Consider the following 22839-nt stretch of genomic DNA (forward strand, 5'->3'; position numbering starts at 1 on the left):
CTGTTAATGGAGACAGTTGTTCATCCTCCGAGTCAGATCATTATCAACTCCTTTGTCGAACTGTTCTTCGCTCTCCTTGGACTCTTATCTCTACCTATTGATTGCTCCTTACCACTCTCCTCTGCGCCTCCTGCATATAAGCCAACATTGTCTAGATTAGAGTGGTGCTGGAAAAGCACAGCAGATCAAGCAGCATCCGAGGAGCAGGAAAATCAACATTTCGGGCAAAAGCCCTTTATCAGGAATAGAGACAGGGTGCCTGTAGAGTGGAGAGATAAATCAGAGGGGAGTGGGAGTGGGGAGAAAGTAGCATAGAGTACAATGGGTGAATGGGGGTGGGGATGAAGGTGATAGGTCAGAGAGGAGGGTGGAGTGGAAAGGAAGATAGGCAGATAGGACAGGTCATGAGGGTGGTGCTGAGCTCGAAGGTTGGAGCAGGGGTGAGGTGGAGGAAGGAAATGAGGAAACTGGTGAAATCCACATTGATGCCATGGGGTTGAAGTATTCCGACCTATAAACCAACATTTCCTAGCTACCATCAGTTCTGAGAAAAGGTTGCTGGACCTGAAACGTTAACTCTGATTTGCCACCACAGATGCTGCCAGACCTGAGTTTTTCCAGCAATTTCTGTTTTTGTTCTGCTAGGAGTTAATTTCCTTGGAATTTCTACAAAATCCCTGATAATACATAAATACATAAAGATATTTTCTAATTTGGGCCAATAATCCAAATTCTATTCTGGAGTATTCGGGTCCACTGTCCCCCAAACTACCTTTTTGAAAAAGAATGTTCTATTTCCACATTGTGTGGTGGGATTTAGCTCAGTTTTCTGTCTTGCTGCAGATTAGATTTGCAGTAATTGGGCTCCACGTACAGACATAGTAATAATAATGTGTGTAAGCTTCATTGCATCTGTCATGCTGTATGATTTTCATGTGGCAATTAAAGGTGCATTCTGGTGTAGACTTAAGTACCGATATCTGGTGGCCTACAAAACTGCCCTAAATCTGATTACGTTCAGTGTCTTTGTTTGAGTTTCTTTAAATTGTTAATGTTTTCTTTTGTGCTATATAAACTGAACAATGGATCTACAGTGTTGACCATGAAATCAAACTCCTTTTAATGGAAAGTATATGAATGTAGCTATCAGTTTTTGATAAAATAATGATATTAATCTGGGTAATTTCAATAGAAGAAACAATTATGAAGTTATGATGTTAATGCACCTAAATAATCAAATGAAACACAATCACGTCCAAGTCTGTTAACAGATTAAGGATGTAATCAAATTACGTATTCCAAATAGGTTTTGAAAGTATGATGTTTAAGAAGCCATTTTCTCTGTTTCAGTGGTGCAGTTGGCTACGTGGACTATTCTTTCAAATCCATTGTGAATTTGAATATAGCCCAGTTTAATAGTTTGGAACTATTTTCAGCTATATGATTATAAGAATTTGGGCTGTCATTACCTATGTGTACTTAGAATGAACTCATTACCTCCAATCAGTTGGATTACTGATCCTTGATACTTTTTAAATTCATTCATGGGGTAAGGGCGTCACTGGCTAGGCTAGCACTTATTGTCCATCCCTAATTACCCAGAGTGTAGTTAAGAGTCAACAGCATTGATGTGGATCTGGAGTCACAAGTAGGCTAGACCAGGTAAGGTAAGCAGTTTCTTTTCAAAAGGATGTTAGTGAACCAGATAAGTTTTTCTGCCAGATGACGATGTATTCATGGTCGTCATTAGAGTATTAATTCCAGATTTTCTGTATTGGATTCAAATTCTGCCACCTGTCTTTACTTTGTCTGAGTGTCTGGATTAACTGTTCAATGATGATATGATTAGGCGGTTCCCCTCCCCTAATCTGACATTGATACTGTCCAGTGTTGATACTTTTTCTCAACGAGACGCATTCTCCAAAAGAAATCTTGTAGAAGAGTGTTTTAATAATGTAAGCTTTGCTCATTAATAATACTTGTGTTCTAATATTTACAGTATTAGGGGTATAGTTCCCATTCTCCTTTGTGAATGTCCATGCAATTAAAAGTAACTTTGTGTTTTGGAGATACATTGACAATTTGCACCTTCCCCATAATAGTATGGTGATAACAGACGTATGAGTTGTTCTCACATTCACGAACTTCTGGTAAATATTGGCAAAAATCTGAGGTTGCCTAACCTTTTTTTAAAAGGAATATCTTGCATTTATGTTTTTACAGCCATTTGCAGTGAATTAAGTGCTTTTAAAGTGCAATTACTGTTGCAATGTTAGAAATATTAGTTGCCATTAAAAGGCCGGTTATCTGTGTGTCTTTGAAATAAAGTATTACTTGAAGTAGTTTCTCTCCCAAGGGTCTATTGTTGGGCCCCTCCTATTGTCAACGTGCTGCCTAAAGTGGTATCATCTAAAAGTACAGCATAGTTTATACAAATCACACTCTAGCTCTTCACTGTAACCTTCAACTCCTGTCATCACCTCTGCTTTAACTAAATCATGAGATATTTATGCGACGTCCACTGTTAACTGCCAGACTGAACCATTGCTTTCTTTCTCCATCCAAATCTTCTCTTCAACTACCAATTCCTGTTTCACCTCTGCAGCATTGCCATCTTTATTGCTGATTCAGTTCATCTACTACTGAATGCTTTTGTTTCCTTTGTCCTCTATATTGTAACAGATCCCTAACTAATCTCCCACATTTCTACACGCTCCATAAACTTCAGGTGATCTGAAACTCATGTGTCTTAATTCACACCAAGTCTCATTTATCTATCATCCCTGTGCCCACTGACCTACTGATCCTGATCAAGCTAGATGTCTCTTCCAACAACAGCAGTCTATATTTCTTTATCCACATCTCATGACAAATAAAAAGAAGCCGATATTTGTATTATTCATTTAACATACAGAAGAGCCCCCAAGGCTCTTCAGAAAAGTACTATAAAACCAAATTTCACCAAACCATATAAAGAGACTTAGGTCAGAAAATCAAAAGCTTGATGAGAGGCTTCAAGAAGTTTGTTAAAGGAGGAAAATGAGTTAAAGGCTCAGAAATATATCAGGAGAGAATCTTTCCCCATACTTGCAGCTGGGGAACATTCTTGTAAATCTCGTTTGTGTGCTGTCTAGAGCAGTTGTTTACATCCTGTAATGTGGTGACCAGGTCTGTGTACACGACCAGCTGTTGCCTGATCAATGCCTCATCCCTGCTGTTGTGTTCAATATCTCATTCAATGAAGGAAAGCATCCTGTATGCGGCCTTTATCACTTTATCTAACAGTCACAGGGAATCCTGGAGATGTACAGCATAGAAGCCGACCTTTCAATACAACTTGTCCATGTCAACCAGATATTCTAAATTAATCTCTCCTCAATTAGCAGCACTTGGCCCATATCCCTCTTAAACCCTTCCGATACATATACCCGTCCAAATACCTTTGAAATTTGTAATTGTTCAAGTCTCTACCATTTCCTCTGACAGCTCATTTCATACACTCACCACCCTCTGCGTGAATAGGTTGTTTCTTGGATGCCTTTTAAGTCGTTCCCCCCTCACCTTAAACCTATGCTCTCTAGTTCTGGGCTACCCCCTTCCAGGGAAAAGACTTGTCTATTTTATAAACTTCTATAAGGTCACCCCTCAGCCTCTGAAGCTCCAGGGAAAACAGTCCCAGCCTATTCAGCCTCTCCCTGCAGCACAAATCCTCCAACCCTGGCAACATCCTTGTAAATCTTTTCTGAACCCTTTCAAGTTTCACAACATCCTTCCGATAGGAGGGAAACCAAAATTGCACGCAATATTGCAAAAGTAGCCGAACTAATGTCCTGTACAGCCACAACATGACCTCCTAAGTCCTATGCTCTGACCAATGAAGAAACCATCGTTCACTATCCTATCTAGCTGCAACTCCACTTTCAAGGACCTGTGAACCTACACTTTGTTCAGCAACACTCCCAGGACCTTACCATTAGGTATATGCGTTCTGCCCTGATTTGCCTTTCTTTTATCCAAATTAAACTCCACCTGCCACTACTTGCCCATTGGCCCATCTGATCAAAATGCCATTGTGCTTTGAAGTAACCTCCTTCACTGTCTACTACACCTCCAATTGGTGTTATCTGCAAACTCACTAACTATACCTGCTATGTTCACACCCAAATCATTTATATAAATGCAGTAGACCCAGCACCAATCCTTGTGGCACACTGCTGGTCACAGGCCTCAGATGCTCTGTCTTCTACCTTTGAACCAGTTCGGTATCCAAAAGGCTAGTTGAATCTAATCTTGCTCACTAGTCTACCATGAGGAACCTTGTCGAATGCCTTGCTGAAGTACATATAGATCATGTCCACCATGCTGCCCTGTTCAATCATCTTTGTTACTTCTTCAAAAAACTCAATCAAGTTAGTGTGTCATGATTTCTCACACACAAAGCCATGTTGACTATCCCTAATCAGTCCTTGCCTTTCCAAGTACATGTAAATCCTGTCTCTCCGGATTCCTTCCAATAACTTGCCCACCATCGACGTCAGGCTCACCGGTCTATAGTTCTCTGGCTTTTCCTCACCACCTTCCTCAAATAGTGGTACCACATTAGCCAACCTCCAGTCTTCCAGCACCTGACCTATGACTATCAATGATACAAATATCTCAGCAAGGGGCCCAGCAATCACTTCCCTAGCTTCCCAGAGAGTTCTGGGGTGCACCTGATCAAGTCCTGGGGATTTGTTCACTTTTATGTGTTTTAAGACATCCAGCGACACCACCTTTATAATTGGGATATTATTCAAGATGTTGACTATTTCCCCCCATTTTATATCATCCATGTCCTTCTCTACAGTAAACACTGATGCAAAATACTTGTTATTATCTCTCGTGGCTCCTCAGATGGGCCCCTCGAGGCCCTATTTTCTTCCTAGTTACCCTTTTGTCCTTAATGTATTTATAAAATCCTTTGGATTCTTCTTAACCCTATTTGCCAAAGCTATCTCCTGTCCCCTTTTTTGTATCCCTGATTTCCTTAAGTATACTCCTCCTGTCTTTATACTCTTCTAGGAATCACTCGATCTCTGCTATCTATACCTAACATATGCTTCCTTTTTCTTGACCAAAATCTCAATTTCTCTAGTCATCCAGCATTCCCTACGCCTGCCAGCCTTGCCTTTCACCCTAACAGGAACATACTGTCTCTGGACTCTCATTGTCTCATTTATGAATGCATCCTATTTTCCAGGCATCCCTTTAGCAACAAGCATTCACCCACAATCAACTTTTGAAAGTTCTTGCCTAATACCGTCAAAATTGGCCTTCCTCCAATTTAGAGCTTTATCTTTTAGATCTGGTCTAATCTTTTCCATCACTGTTTACAATTAATAGAATTATGGTCACTAATCCCAAAGTGCTCCCCCACTGGCACCTCCGTAACTTGTCCTGCCTTATTTCCCAAGAGTGGGTCATGTTTTGCACATTCTCTGGTAGGTACATCCACATAGTGAATCAGAAAATTTTCTTGTCCACACTTAACAAATTCTTCTCCATCCACGCCTTTAACAGTATGGCAACCCCAGTCTACGTTTGAAAGTTAAAATCCCCTATCATAACCACCCTATAATTCTGACAGATAATTGAGATTGCCTTACAAATTTGTTTCTCAATTTCTTGCTTACTGTTTGGGTCTGTAGTACAATCCCACTAAGGTGATCATCCCTTTCCTATATGTCAATTCCACCCAAATAACCTCCCTTGGCATATTCCTAGGAATATCCTCCTGAAGTACTGTTATAATGATATCCCCAATCAAAAGTGCCGCCACCACCACCCCCCTCTCTATCTTTCCTATAGCATTCATATTTTGGAACATTAAGCTCCCATTCCTGTCCCTTCCTGAGCCTCATCTCTAACTGCTATGATAACCCAGTCCCATGTTCCTAACTATGCCCTAAAATCATCTGCCTTCCTGGTAGGCCGCTTGCATTGAAATATATGCTGTTTAATTTATCAGTACTGCTTCGTTCTCTGCTTTGTTCCTGCCTGTCCTGATTGTTTGACTTGCTCCTTTTCCCAATTGTACCAGTCTCCGACTGATCTCTTTCCTCACTATCTCCCTGGATCTCACCCCCAACTTTACTAGTTTAAATCCTCCCGAGCAGCACTAGCAAATCTCCCTGCCAGTATATTCATCCCCTTCCAATTCAGATGCAATCCGTCCTCCTTACCAGCTCACTGCTACCCCAGAAGCGATTCCAATGATTTAAAAATGTGAACCCTCTTTCCCTGTAGCAGCTTCTCAACCACTCATTCATCTCCTCTATCCTCCTGTTCCTACCCTCACTAGCTCTTAGCCCCTGGTGTAATCCAGATATTACTACCCTGGAGGACCTCCTTTTTAAATTCCTGCCTAATTTCCTGTCTTCTCCCTTCAAAATCTCATCATTGTATACATTGTCCCTTCCTATGTCATTAGTTCCAATGACCTCCTGCTGATCCCTCTCTGCTTTGAGAATATGTTGCATTCTGTCTGAGATATCCTTAATCTTGGCACCAGGGACACAACGCAGCACTGTCATTTCTTGCTGTTGGTCACAGAAACATCTATCTGTGCCTCTGACTATAGAGTACCTTCACAAATGATAGCTTGGAACCTGATGTACTCTTTTTTTTACACTAAAGCCAGTCTCTGCACCAGAAACGATTGTGCTACAATCTCCTGAGAATCCCATCAGCCCCTACATTTTCCAAGACAGCGTTCTTTTTTGAGATGGGGATAGTCACAGGAGAGTCCTGCACTACCTGCCTCCCCCTCCTACCTTTCCTGGAGGTAATCCATCTACGGGATTGTACCTATAGTTTTTTCTCCCTTTCTATAACTACCATCCATCGTGCCCCCTAGTTCCTGTAAATTCATTATTGCCTCTAACTGGCTCTCCGACAGATCCATGCGATCTGATAGCCTTCACAGCCAAACACACTGCAGACACGGTGCTTGGTAGCTCAGTGGTTAGTACTGCTGCCTCACAGCACCAGGGTCCCAGGTTCAATTCCAGCCTCAGGCGACTGTGTGGAGTTTGCACATTCTGCCCGTGTCTGCATGGGTTTCCTCCGGGTGCTCCGGTTTCCTCCCACAATCCAAAGATGTGCAGGTCAGGTGAATTGGCCATGCTGAATTGCCCATAGTGTTAGGTGCATTAGACAGAGAAAAATGGATCTGGGTGGGTTACTCTTCGGAGGGTCGGTGTGGACTGATTGGGCCGAAGGGCCTGTTTCAGCACTGTAGGTAATCTAATCTAATCATAATCGGCAGTAACATGGAAACTCTCTCTCTAATATCCCACATCTGACAGGAAGAGCACATCACTCTACTAAAGGCCATCTCTGCACCTAAACAATTTATAGACCCAGAAAATAGCGTAGTCTTACTGTTCTTAAAAAAACACAGCTCCAGGCTAACTTAGTACTTATGTTGTACATTTTTAAAGTTTAATCAAGGGACAGATCTCAATGAAACATACAATCAAAAAAACAGCACACTCTACTCACTATTGTAGATTTACAAAGAAAAATGCAGGATGGTTACACTTAAAAACTACGCGTTAGGCTTCTCATATGCTATGAGTTGTCCCACACTGGTTCCTCTAAGGTCAGCTGTGAATTTCACTGTTTATTAATTTTTCTTAGACGCACTCTGATGTCCAGCGATACTTGAACTCAAATAGCAAAGGTGCTAGCTATGCCGTTTCATTGCTGTGTCAAACAGTGTAGGTTTCTTTCTAGTTTGATTCATTGACCATGAGGCCTCTGCCTTTGTCATTCTTTCTCCTTTTTAAAATGCCATTTTATTTTTTCCTCAAGTTCCAAAAGAATGCACCAGCTTATAAAATAGTTATTACTGTTCCTGGAATTCAAGGAAATCCATTCTGACACCTAAAATACCTCCATAAAGGAGCAGCTCTTACAGTGGAATTTTTTCCCATCCTCTATCTTCAGGGACCTATGAGCATATACTCCAAGATCTTTCACGTTTTCTCTACCCCTCTCAATATTTTCCTTTTTTTTGTATATTCCTTGCTTTATTTGCCATCCCAAAATGCATAACACCCCCAAAAGTTGGCATCTTCTGAACCACTGCAGTGGAGACAAAAATGTGGAGAATGAAATGGTGTCATTACCGGTAGCAGGGTGCGAGGGTTTACACTCCAGCTAGGGGTTTGTAGTGAATATTGGTGGCTAGCCTTTCCCAAGAAATAGAAACCAATGTCAAGGAAGGGAGGAGTCAATGGATCGGATGAAGATGAGAGAAGGGTGGAAATTGGAAGCAAAATTGATAAGTTTTTCAATTCCAAACAATGGAGGGAAGCAGCACAATGACGTCATTCCTACACTGGAGAAAAAGTAGGGATGGGCCAGAGTAGGATTGAAACAAGGAATGCTCTATTTGCCCCACAAAGATACAGGCATAACTGGGGCCTATACTGGTACCTACAGCCACACTTCTGATCTGAAGAAAGTGAAAGGCACGAAAGGAGAAGTTGTTCAAAGTGAGGATGAGTTCAGTCAGACAGGGAAGTGTGGTTCAGGCCTTTGCAAGAAGTGGAGAACCCTGACACCAGCCTAATAGGGAATGATGTGTAAAGGGATTGCATGCCCACAGTGAAGAGATGATGTCTGGTGCCAATGAACTGGACAAGGGGATTTAAAAAAAAATTGAACCACACTTTCTGTCCATGGATGCTACTATACCTGCTGAGTTTCTCCAGCAATTTCTGTTATTTCACATTTCCAAAATTTGCAATTCTTTGCTTTCATCTGGCTGACCAGATGCTTCTGCATCAGTGTGCAGAACACATTTGTTTTCTTTGGTACAAAGTCATATTCTACTTGACTAACATTTTAAATATTGCCTTCCAGTGAGTGCTTGAGGACTTAGGGCCTTTCTATAGAGGTAATTGGAACCATTTTAGCCTTTACTAACACATTGCATAAATTTAAACCAAAAAAATCCAAATTTCTTGTGGATGTCAAATTTTAGGTTTTTAATTGGTTGAATTAAATAATAAAGTGGGAAGTTGTTTCATTGACACCTGGAGATAATTTGTATATGTTGTATACTCATCCTATTAAAGAAGAAATATGGGATATTTGAGGTAGGAAGTGCTCTTTTCCTACTTGAGTTGTGTTTATAGTGTACACTTTCAGTAGAACTGTTTGAGAGCTTTGGGCAGTAATAGAAATGACTTCATGACAGAGAGCTGCAAGCAAAAATAGCACCACTAAACTCTTACTGATGAAAATTGTTTGCTGGGGAAGTTAATCTAAGTCTTCATTTCTGAGGGATCATAAATCATTGCACTGTTAAAAATGTTGAGAACAGTTTGTTTTGTAACACCCTTTTTTGTCTCTGTGCAAGCTTTATTCATGATGAGGCAGAGCTGGCCACAGACATCAACTTCTGGTGCCTCTGAGGGTACTTATGACCTCCCAGTCGATGCTGGCACTGAGAGCAGAACTTTCCAAGCTTCTTCTGCATCATTCAGTAAATAAAACACATTTTTCCCTTTTATACTGTAGAACTTGATTGAACTGATTCGTTTTGTGAAGTGCAATGTGCAGAAGAGTCCTGGGGAATGATGGGTCAGCTATTTAAGTTTTGACTTCTGTCAGTTTTTTTTTCTGGCACCACTTAAGTCTTGCTTAAATTTGGGTTGGCAAAAGTAAGTTGTGGATGTCATCTTTTGAAGATAGAAAGTCACTTTTCTGTAGAGTATATATGAAGGTAGGGTGCACTAATGATAAATTGGATGCTGAAACAAGTTAGTATTAGTAATGGATAATTGTCAAATTCATAATTTTTTATATTTCTTAAAAAAAAACTTGATGTTACAAAATAAAGGTTAAAACAAACTTCATTTTATATTCACAAGCTCATCAAAATACTTGAATTTAGTTTGTGCAATACTTGAGAGAGTAGTCAAATTCAAAAACTACTGTTAAAAACCATAGAGGATAAATAATTCTGCATCCCTGCAAGCTTTCCAAGGTGAAGATCGTGCCCAACTTCAGTTAGACCATGTCTCTTCTGCACATGTTAAAGATGATAATTTATGTACACATTGTTTAAATACAACCTTGAGGGTGAAAATGACTAATAATCTCAAACTACTTTCTGTGCTGCGATATGCCTAACTGCAAATAGAATCATTGCTTTTGAAGTAAACCTGGGGTAGAAAACTCAATTCAAGTCATGTTATTCTTTACCAAACTGAATTTTGTATTCTGCATTGAATTTTATATTTATTATGTAAAACATATCAAATCACTTTACAGTTGTTACAATATTAATTATAGAAAAGTTCTTATGGGGATGGAAAATGAGAACTTCTGAAAAAGTACTGCAGCTCTGGCAGCAATATACCATCACAGTCCACATTTGATTAAAAAATTTAGACTTGTTGACTCAATCCGTTTTGAATGAAGATCATAGCTTACTCTGATTTATTCTCGTAACTTTCATAATCATAACTCCCAGTCTGTGACCAAGCAAACACCTTGTTTTCTGCAAACTAGTCTAGTACTTGTTTGCTTTTATACTCCAGTATACTAGTGAGACCACAGCCAAATTTGCCTAAATTCCTAATCACCAGCAATCTTAGAATTCTTTCTTTACACCAATTTTGAGAAAGAAGTAGCAGGAAGAAGGATAAATTGCTGTGCAGTGCTAACAAAACTATGACTTTAAAAGTAAATCCCGGATCAGTTCACATTCTTGAGTCATCAAAGGAAGAGCTGCTGTCCAGTATAATTACAAACTTGTAATACAGCTTTCACTGAAATGTGATATTCATAAAGAATAGGCCCAGACTAATGTGTTCGCAATTGAATCTGAGTTTACACCTTAGCAACATTGGGGCTGCATATGTTCTGAAATGAGAATTATGGTAATATCTTCATTATAATGCTCCCCTCCACCCAAACTTGGATTTTAAATCTTTTGCCTGGTAAGAAATACTTGTATTGTTTATCATCTTCACTGTATTTCTCCCCTTTCCTACCCGTCTTCCCTACCTCAAAAGACTCCTCCCCATTTCATGTTGAAACAGCTCCAATGAACATAGTTGGTGAGCAGTCCACAGGAACTCCTCAGTATCAGGACACAGCTGGAGGAGCTCTCTCCCTATTACATATGAAGAGTTTTTACAGTGTGAACACATTCGAAATATGAAAACTTCCAGTTTGAAGGGTCTATTTTTCTAATTTCTTTTCAGAATACCTAGCTGGAGAAAACAATTTATAATGTGTCTGACCTAAATTCCATTTTCCCTAATATACTGAAAATTGGGCAGGACCAAATATTTTAAAATGATTGTAGATTATATTTGTGGACAGGTTGTACTGTACGCATGACTTTTTCCAAAAGGCTGGCCACGTCCAATTTCTCTACGTGAAGCAGGTAAGTCCTTTTTAAGAGGCAAGGCAATTTGCATTACCTAGTTAGTTGGGGTATGAATGTGTGTATGCATGCGAGAGAGTTTGGATATTTTCAATATAAGTTAGCAGAATAGATGCTGAATTATATTCAGCCAGTGGAGTATGGTGAAATTGAACCCAGTGTACAAGTTATGTGCTGGATGCAGTTCTGAGAAAAGATTGCATTCAAGCAGATTTATTGTAGGAAATATGAATTATGAATGGAAATATAAAATGTAAAATATAAAGTATACATGTATGCTGTAGAAGCTTGCAAATTCTAGTGCACTTGCGAAAAATTAAAATTAGTTTTGACCTAGTAATTTTTGAACAGCAGAAATGAGGAAAGTTCCTGGTGCATCTGATCTAGGGCTGTTAATCGCTGATATGCAACAACAGGAGATAGCTTAAAACTGCAGTAAACTGATTTCTGAGCTAAAGCTGAAAATCTCTCTGCTCAAAACTGAGTACAATTTTTCCAATCACCCATATTGTGATGGTAATTTGTAACGCAGGATTTCACAACTAGGGTTGATTTGTTGGTCTCCAGTAAATCATTAGGTTGAACTGTAATTAACAACCCTTGCTAGTACTGGATTCCAATCTTAAATGCTTTTCAGCTCAGTTCATCCTGGGAGCACGGAGATATTTTGAGTACCAAAATCATCACCAGAGCTGATGGGATCAAAACCCATTTATATGTAATGGTAGCAAATTATTTTTGTGGACTTTTATGGTTGAAAAACTCAACAGCATATCTGCATGGTAGGCAGTTAGAACAAATCTTCCTTGAAGAGAGTGTTATATTGTTTTCCCCAATATTATTTGAAGATGGGATGAAATCCTTGAATTAAAATTGCTTCATCGCTCGAGTGATATTTCGTTTGGGGACAAACTTATAATCTAGAGTCTCTTTTGACCCTACTATTATTCTCCATTAGCACTTTTGTCTCTTCAGGTTTCCCTTGATCACAACTTCAAGCAGTGCTAGACCCTCGGTCTGCTTTCAAGCATCTATTAATTGGGCTTTGTAACGAACAACTGATTGATGCAATTTTCCTTTTTGTCCGGGGTGGGGGAGGGAGCGGAAAGATTGTGGGGAGAGAAATGTCTGTTTTTTGCCACATTTGACAGATGCATATCTCCTCAGGTCAGCGTCCTATGTTTTTGAAATTTTAATATTCTGTATAACTTTTGTGTAAACTTTTTGACCATTTTTGCACACAATAAGTAGTTTGAGATGTATGTCATTAAGGGTAATTGCACACCTTTTAACATGAAGATATATAGTTTCAAAACTATGCCTGCATAACTAAACATAGAATTATCTTGCCTAAAATATACCCAAGCTTTCCCAACATACAGGATTTATAATCAAACAGGTGCATAATCCCAACCGATGATAATACTGAACAAGTCAGAATTCAACATAAAACTTGGCTTGATATACCATAGTTTTGTGGAATTTTGATTACCACGGTGGTCATTCCCTGAGCATATTCAAAAGAGACTTTAAAATATACTTTTAGAAAAGAAAATTAAAGTTTATTACACAAAAAAAAACTATTGTACACTAAGTATTTGAAATGGTCTCACTGTAAGTATCATAAATGAAATAACAACTCTTTAATCCTCAACAATAGCTATACAGGCACTTACATCTAAGTGAAGGGTCACCCTGTTCCACTTGGCTCCTTATTCAATGGGCGTGGCTGTTCTTGGTTTCCTTCTGGCAAAACTCTGTCTTTACTTGATAGTTTCTGGAATGAACGTCTCTTCGTGAGACCCTTAAACAATTTGCTAACTTAGCTCACTAATTTCTTCACATGGATTCTTCAAACTCTCTTCCTCAGACTTCCATTTCTGGAGCTTTCGCTCATTGACATTAAACCACACAGGAGTTTTCAGCCAAACTACACTGGGGACTGTTATGCTAACAGCAGTTTTGCAGTCACACATCTGTTCTCTCTAACAGAAATCTGCACACTGCCTAGCTTTCTGGATGGTTCTCCTTTTAGAAAAGGAAGGCGTGTTTCTGCTTTTGTCTCTGTCTCCATCTCCCTGTGCCATAAGTTCCTTGTTTCTAGGCAGCAGCCCAATATTTTTCTCTTCATACTATTTTTTTAAGGAAAGAATGATTAGGAGCTTTTTTTAAAAAAACCTTGTTTAAATGTATGGAAATATATTGCCAGATATGCCGGCACCACTGTCAAAAATCGAAAATTAAACTGGGTCCTTCCCTCAACTGTCAATATAAAAATACAAATTAAACTTAGTTATATGTGGCTATGTCCAAGTTAGAACCCAAATTTCCAAATAATAATAATATATCGTGAACCTTCTTCACCTCTTCCCTACCAGAAGCACATGTCAAGATATCTTTAAAAAACAGGTTATTTTCCCTACAATTTTCTTATGCCACAAACCTGACTTCTTGCCAGGCTTGACTATAATACTTTGACTATAATAATATTCATCTTTTGGAGTTGCCGGTGTTGGACTGGAGTGTACAAAGTTTAAAAATCACACAACACCATCTTATAATCCAACTGGTTTAATTGAAAGCACTAGCTTTCTGTAAGACACAGAATTTATAGCAAATATCGTGTACAATCATGTACTCCGCAACTACCTGATGAAGGAGCAGCACTCCAAAAGCTAGTGCTTCCAATTAAACCAGTTGGATTATAACCTAGTTGTGATTTTCAATGTTCATCGTAATACACAAGGATTTTCCATAAGGCTCATTTTCTACCCAAGTCCTTTTGATCAACATTTGTTTTAGAATCATAGAAACCCTTCACTTTAGAAGCGGGTCATTCGTCTATCGAGCGCACAACTTTTCCAAGAGCATCTCACCCAGACCCAGCGCCTGTTTTCTACCTTCAGCCCAGCATTTCCTATGACTAATCCACTTAGCCTGCACATCCCTGGACACAATGTGCAATTTAGCATGGCCACTTCATCTAGCCTGCACATTTTTGGACTGTGGGAGGAAACCCAGGCAGAGACAAGGAGAATTTGCAAGCTCCACACACAGTCACCCGGAGGCAGGAATCGAATCCGGGTTCCTGGTGCTGTATGGCAGCAGTGCTAACCACTGAGCCACAAGTGAAACAAAGACCTGCAGATGTCATAGAATCCCTAAAGTATGGAAGCATCCATTCGACCCGAGTCCACGTCGACCCTTAAAGAGTGTCCCACCCAACCTCTGTACCCCTGCATTCCCCATGGCTAATCTACCTAGTCTGCACTATGGGCAATTTTAGCATGGCCAATCCACGAAACCTGTGCATTTTTGGACTGTGGGGAGGGAAGCTGGACCACCCAGAGGAAAACCAAACAGACTCAGGGAGAATGTGCAAACTTCACACAGACTGCTGCCCAAGGCTGGAATTGAAGCCAGGTCCCTAGTGCTGCTAGACAGCAGTGCTAACCACTGAGCCACCATGCGTTGACTAACAAAAACAAAGATTGCTAGAAAAGTTCAGATTGAGCAGCATCTGTGGAGAGAAAGCAGAGTTAATGCTTCAGGTCCGGGGACCCTGCTTCAGAACTTGGAAATTCTGAAGAAGGATCACCAGACCTTGAAATTCTAACTCTGCTTTTTCTCCACAGTTATTGTTGCTGAATTTTCCATCAATCTTTGTATTTCTGATTTCCAGCATCCAGGCGTTGTCTTTTTGTCTTTCAAATTTCCCATCATGTGATTTTAAAACTATATGGTTATAGCATTACACACTTATGAAACAATCTCAAACTCCTGGACTCATTCAACAAAAGTAAGAAGATTGTGATCCATACAAACAGCAGTTTGCAAAATTGTTTAGATGTGTAGAATTCAAAATGTTGTAGATAGACTGCATCAAACCAACAGTCACTTGAAATATTATCATAATATTGTGCTGATATAACTTGGTCTGGTAGTTTGCGCAACTTTCAATTTGTCAAAAGCATTGACATTTTTCGGTCCATTCATATTTCTTGCCTTTCTTGAACAAACTTATCAAAGGACCCAATGTATGCTGAAATTTGGAATGAGCATATTTCTTAACTCTTCATTTTGTGTCAGGCACAGGAAATGCCAAGAGTCCTTATTTTTGCTGCTTAATATGCTATTTTACCTTGCCCCACAGTGTAGCCCAAATAATTTGCTTTTGCTTTAGCAAATTCATAGCCAAGTTAATGACCAAATTGACTCTTTGCAATCAATCAAATAATTTGTTCAAGTGTTGTAAATGTACTTCCCAGATTTTGCTGAATGCAGTTAAGTCCAAAGTTTGGGAGAAGATTTGTAGCTTGGGTGCTCATTGTTGTGGTTCTGTTCGCCGAGCTGGGAATTTGTGTTGCAAACGTTTCGTCCCCTGTCTAGGTGACATCCTCAGTGCATGGGAGCTTCCTGTGAAATGCTTCTGTGATGTTTCTTCCGGCATTTATAGTGGCTTGTCTCTGCCGCTTCCGGTTGTCAGCTCCAGCTGTCCGCTGCAGTGGCTGGTATATTGGGTCCAGGTCGATGTGTTTGTCGATAGAATCTGTGGATGAGTGCCATGCCTCTAGGATTTCCCTGGCTGTTCTCTGGCTTGCCCTATAATAGTAGTGTTGTCCCAGTCGAATTCATGTTGCTTGTCATCTGCATGTGTGGCTACTAAGGATAGCTGGTCGTGTCGTTTCGTGGCTAGTTGGTGTTCATGGATGCGGATCGTTAGCTGTCTTCCTGTTTGTCCTATGTAGTGTTTTGTGCAGTCCTTGCATGGGAATTTGTACACTACATTGGTTTTGCTCATGCTGGGTAACAGGTCCTTCGTTCTGGTGAGTTGTTATCTGAGTGTGGCTGTTGGTTTGTGTGCTGTTATGAGTCCTAGTGGTCGCAGTAGTCTGGCTGTCAGTTCAGAAATGCTCTTGATGTATGGTAGTGTGGCTAGTCCATTGGGTTGTGGCATGTCCTCGTTCCGTTGTCTTTCCCTTAGGCATCTGTTGACGAAATTGCGCGGGAATCCGTTTTTGGCGAATACCTTGTATAGGTGTTCTTCTTCCTCTTTTTGCAGTTCTGGTGTGCTGCAGTGTGTTGTGGCCCTTTTGGATAGTGTCTTGATGCAGCTTCATTTCCAAGTCCTGAACTACGAAAGCAACCACCCCAACACACACAAAAGAAGTTGCATCAAGACACTATCCAAAAGGGCCACAACACACTGCAGTACACCAGAACTGCAAAAAGAGGAAGAAGAACACCTATACAAGGTATTTGCCAAAAATGGATGCCCGCGCAATTTCATCAACAGATGCCTAAGGGAAAGACAACGGAACGAGGACATGCCACAACCCAAAGGACTAGCCACACTACCATACATCAGGAGCATTTCCGAACTGACAGCCAGACTACTGCGACCACTAGGACTCCTAACAGCACACAAACCAACAGCCATTCTCAGACAACAACTCACCAGAATGAAGGACCCAATACCCAGCATGAGCAAAACCAATGTAGTGTACAAATTCCCATGCAAGGACTGCACAAAACACTACATAGGACAAACAGGAAGACAGCTAACGATCCGCATCCATGAACACCAACTAGCCACGAAACGACACGACCAGCTATCCTTAGTAGCCACACACACAGATGACAAGCAACATGAATTCAACTGGGACAACACTACTATTATAGGGCAAGCCAAGCAGAGAACAGCCAGGGAATTCCTCGAGGCATGGCACTCTTCCACAGATTGTATCAACAAACACATCAACCTGGACCCAATATACCAGCCACTGCAGCGGACAGCTGGAACTGGCAACCAGAAGCGGCAGAGACAAGCCACTATAAATGCCGGAGGAAACATCACAGAAGCATTTCACAGGAGGCTCCCATGCACTGAGGATGTCACCTCGACAGGGGACGAAACGTTTGCAACACAAATTCCCAGCTCGGCGAACAGAACCACAACAGCAGTTAAGTCATTATGTAGATAACTAGTTGCATAATCCTTTGACGATCAAATTGATAAATATTCATAAGTTGCTGGTATGTTTTTTATTCCAAATACCATGACATTACCTTGAGAAAGTACATTCCATGATACAACAGCTAATATTGCTTTGGGTCTATTAGTCAGTGGAATTTGCCATTACCTTTTTCACATTTTTGTAATGAATTGTGACTCATTTTCATTTTTCTGGGAGATTGTGTAATATTCAGTCTAACTTCTCTTCTACATTATCCAACTTAATTACTGAAGGGTTGATATTTGAATTTTAAATTTCCAATTCATTCTACAATTCTGATTTTTATTTCACACTCCACTTCTTTCACCACTGTAAAATATACTTTGGTTTTAGGTATCATTCTTGTCAGGCTATTGCTTTAACATATTAACATGACACACTGAATTTATTTTTCCCCAGCTTCAGTTAGGATACTCACTACATTGAGTTTTTGTTTACTTTGATAAGATCCAGTGAATCTTGCTTTTAAGGGGTCCCCAGAGGCAGAAAAACTAATAATCTCTAACAATAAAATTCCAAGGTTTAGCCTTATCAAGGTAAACAGTTCCAGCTCCTTCAGAGGTGTGTAATAACTTCCCTGAACAGGTTAACTAGAAAACATAAGAGGAAGTTCTTTGTCAGTAGGGAGTATGGACTTCTGGATAAGGAAAGGGGCCAGAAGGAAAAGTTAAACTAAATAAAGCCCGTGCAAGTCTGAGATTTTTTGCGACCTAATTCAACAATAGAACTAGAGTTAGATTTTATCCTGTGTACCAAAGTACATGTGGACAGTGAAAAGTGTAAAATTCAGGCATCTGTTGATGAAATTGCGGGGGAATCCATTTTTGGCAAATACCTTGTATAGGTGTTCTTCTTCCTCTTTTTGCAGTTCTGGTGTACAAATGTAGCTAGGTACAAAGTAGAAAAATAAAGAAACAAATTTAAAAGTTCAACATGTGGATATGTTGAAACACTAGTGTCAATATATCAGTTCAAAAGGGCTGAATCCTGCGAACATATTAGGTGCATCTCGCATAGCAAGCAATTTATTCTAGTCACCAGGACATTCCTGACAATAAGCTGCTTAATGTTTACCATTTTTCCAGTGGTGCTTGAGATTGAGGATAAGTTGAACTGTTCTGTTTATATACTATTCATTATTCTATTCAAAAGTTGTGATTGATATTTGAACTATGATTTGCTTGCACTTCTTTAGATAATTCATTTTTTTTCTTGGAAAATTGAGCAAAGTTCCAACTACCATTCCTTAGCTGTAATTTTTCCCAAAGGCACTGCTTCAGGGAATCTCATTGAAACATCCATGATAGTTAATAGATATTCGTTGCTATTCCCGGTATTAGATAGGAATATTATAAAATCTCTTAAGATGCTGCTAAATGTTCCTTTGAAAGCAGTTATTGAGGTTAGAGATGCATGTTTAATTTATGGAGTTTCCCTACTACCTGAAAGGAATGGCATGTCTGGCAAAATTTGACCACATCTTTATGTAATTGTGGCCAATAAAAATGCTTTTGCAGTTTTCTTAATATGACCTATTTCTTAATATACGATTTTCCTGAGCAACTCATTAGAATTGTTAGAATATTCACATGGATCTGCCAACTGCCCATTCCTCATTCCTCATTGAATGCTTTGAGGTGGTCTTTGTTCATTTAGTTTGTCTTTTAATTAACGGCACCTGGATAATGGTGCTGATTTAATTTGAGGAGGATCTTTGCAGCTGTCTCAAATCAGGAACCATTTGTTGTATTTCTGTTAATGAAAATGGGCTAAATATGTCAGCGTCATTCTCTTTGCCTTCTTTTTTGCTTAGGTTTTTCAAAATCGTGTTAGATAACTAAATTTTCAAGTCATCTCCCTGTTCAATTTAATTCCTCTTGCCTAATTTTATTGGTTTGAGATCTGGTCACAACAGTCGGAAAACAATCCAGGAATTCCCTCCTGTAGAGTCTCATTTTCTTTTACTACTTCTGACACATTCTGCAAGACCAATGCTTTTGAACCAGCCGTATCATTCCTTAAAATAAAATTAATTTCATCTGTAGGGGTTTGTTGCACTATTCCAGCTACAACCTCTCTGCTTACTATTCCAGACAAGCTCTGGTTGCTTTTGGCAGAGCAGTCTCAGTGGGCTGAATGGCCTACTTCTACTCTTGCATCTTATGGTCTTGTCATTCTTTAATCCACCTCTATAAGATGAGATTTATAACATGTTTGGATATTTCCAATTTTTTTTCATTCATTCATTCATTCATTAGCACCCACCCACATTGTCGTCATCAGCAACAGACCTCCTCCAGTGTCTCTAAATGTATATATCTGTTTGTCCCTTGATTAGAAGAATAAGAAAGTATCTCCTTTTGAAATAAAATATTTAATGATCTGATTCTCTCAATAAGTAAGGAAATATTATCTTATCTGTCGTGAGCATTTTTCCCTTCCTAGTGGTTTCTATGGGAATTCTCTCTACCTGTAGCACTGTTACAGTTTTACTACCTGTGTCTTTTCGGGGGATTCCTTGGGTGTTCCTAATACAGCAATTTGGTCTCCAGTTAGTTAACAGGAATTAGCTTTAATCGTCCAGTTTTATTACGATTGAAACATGTTTACTTTACATCACTTCCTAGCCTTTTATCAGTTTGGTATCCTTCTGCTTATTCAATAAAGCAAATAACCTCTAAATCCTCTGGTTTCATCCTATTCCAAATTCCTTTGTGGTTCCCATATGATCATTTTCCCATGAGATATCGTTGGTAGCCACCAAAACTGTCGCTTCTGATATTTCATACTTTTACACTCATTTAAGTGCGTCTTTAGGTTTATTAGAATATTATTTTGGAATTCTTCTATATTCATGATTTATCTCTCATTCTCAATTTTTTTTTTCCAACTTCAGTGATCAAAATTATTGTTCCCACAGCATTTTCTTTCTTGGAAATTCTGCAAACTTCTGATTAGGTTTCTTTCTTACAGTCTTAAACTTTAATTAATAAGCTTCAGAGATAAGCTGTTATGCATTGAGTTTTGCTATTTTGACTGATTCATGGTCTGTAGATTGTTCTTCTGGCAAAGTGGTATGCCTGTCCATAGTTGAACCTATCATTACACACTTACCAAACATCTTTTGACCACTTCAGCTTCACAGCTATATCTTCAAATGAGGTGAAATGTCTTCAACTCTACCCCCTCTAAATTTAGGCACAAAATACAGGTTTCAAGTTAAATCAAATCCTTCATTAGGATCAGAATCATTCTCTGAACTCTATCTCTTCAATTTTTTTTTCCCCTTTTAGTCTCAGGTTTTCTCTAATCAAGTGTTATGATTCCAACTGAAGTTAACTGTCAAATCGTATCCCAGATAGAAATCTGACATGATGGATCATATTTTATTTTTGATTTGGTTTTAACAAGGTGGTCTTTCACTAAAACAGACTCAGTACTGCAGAGTGGGATTTAACATCATAAGTTTATTATGCAAAAGAAATGAAGGTAAATAGAATAAACCAAACTATTAACATAAAATACAGATTTAAAGGTGTTGAAACTCATGGCAAAATACTGTCCTATTAATCCCAACTGTATTCCATAATAGTACTTAAACACCAGAGAGAGTTCCCTTCTCTATCCTATATAGTTTTACTTAACTGTGGTTTAAATCCCCGGTCATGAGAATGATTGCCTTTTCCTTGATTTGTTGTACAACTGAATATGGATTTTCTTAACTTCACATAATCCCTTCAAGGTTTGAACAAAACAAATCTGTTCTGGAACTTTTAAACTAAACTCTTTACACTGAGGTAACCTTTTTCTTAACCGTTCTAAAATACCTCCATTTCTCAGGTGCCGCTTTCAGCCACAATGCTATTGGTCTGGGATCATAAGTAGACTAGACTAGCTAATGATAGATTTCTATCCTTAAAGGTCTTTCTGTGAACCACCTAAGTTTTTACAACAGTTGATAGTTCTGTGGTCAATGCTGTTTTTTTTTTCAATACCAGATTTTTATTATTGATAGAATTTAGATTCCATCATTTGCATGGTAGGATTTGAATCAATGTCCTTATAATCTTAACAAGATTGCTAGTCCAGTAACATTATCAGAGCGCCACCATCTCCCTAACACTTTCAGTAACTTGCAACAACAAAACCTCCAAATTGAAGTCTAGGGTGGAGAAGAAGGTGCAGTTATTGGTGATGGAGAAAACAAATCTGAAACCTAGTTCACTAAGACATATTGCACTAGTAACCTCTGGACCATTAATGTTCCTAATCAAATGATGTGTCAGCAGTTATCTAAAATATGCTAAAGTTGTGTGCGACAGCATCCTTTGGAATGAGTAGAAATGTTGCTGCATGCTTTCCATTAGTTAATTATGAAATGTATCTATTACTGTTAAGTTTTTATTATTTTAAGTTTAATGGGTGGTTGCTGTTTATATGTTGACCTTTTAGATTTTGATTTCTGAATTCATGCTACAAATTGAAACTCTGCTACTATTTACTTGAAGTTCTAATGATTTTTTTTTAACAAAACCGAGGAATCCTATGATTTGAATTGAATAATGGTAGTTGAGAAGATATGAACTGAGTGCTTTGGAAATATACTAAATTTAACTTTAAAACCATCCCCATTGTAGTTATTTTAGAATACCTGTTTTAGAAAAGGTTTTTATTGATAACTTTCTAGTAATTTTAATTATGTTTTTATCTTTTCTAGGGTACACTGGAGGAACCCCTTACAAGGTAGCACCTACTCAGAGTAATGGTGCACCTCCCCCTTATTCTCCATCTCCGAACCCTTACCAGACTGCCATGTATCCTATTAGAAGTGCCTATCCACAGCAGAATCTGTATGCTCAGGTAAATATTATACCAAATGGAAGTGCAGAAATCCAAAGGATTGGATGAACCTTCATATTTGCATGAGAGAATAATGACAATTTTGCCATGCTTGATGTAGATCTGTTATAATATCATAGAATCATCATCATAGAATCCCTACAGTGTGTAAATAGGCCATTGGCCCAGCAAGTCCTCCAAAGAGCATCCCAACCAGATGCATTTCCCTATCCTATGTTTCCCGTGACTAATATCCTTAACCTACACATCCCTGAACACTATGGACAATTTAGCATGGCCAGTTCACCTAACCTACACATCTTTGGACTGTGGGAGGAAACCAGAGCACTCAGAGGAAACCCACGCAGACATGGAGAGAATGTGCAAACTCCACAGTCGCCCAAGGCTGGAATCAAACTCTGGCCTCTAGCACTGTGAGCCCAGTGCTAACCACTGAGCCACCCTATTTTATGATAAAATTGATGAAACAGTGCATATATCCTCAGTTCATGGTTGGTAATAGGTGCTGTGCTA

General features: G+C 39.2%; 1 protein-coding gene across 3 annotated transcripts in view; it reads left to right on the plus strand.

Moving 5' to 3' along the window:
- Positions 1–22839, plus strand: part of fam168a (family with sequence similarity 168 member A) — a 116069-nt gene that overhangs the window by 63087 nt on the left and 30143 nt on the right. For 2 of the 3 annotated variants that reach the window (XM_072577076.1, XM_072577077.1), the window contains exons 4-5: positions 9410–9535; positions 22184–22326. In XM_072577076.1, coding sequence (XP_072433177.1) covers positions 9410–9535; positions 22184–22326 — 269 coding nt within the window. The remainder of the gene's footprint in view (positions 1–9409; positions 9536–22183; positions 22327–22839) is intronic. The other variant, XM_072577078.1, reaches the window with a different exon arrangement.

Source organism: Chiloscyllium punctatum, chromosome 9, assembly GCF_047496795.1.
Source record: "Chiloscyllium punctatum isolate Juve2018m chromosome 9, sChiPun1.3, whole genome shotgun sequence".
NCBI lineage: Eukaryota > Metazoa > Chordata > Chondrichthyes > Orectolobiformes > Hemiscylliidae > Chiloscyllium > Chiloscyllium punctatum.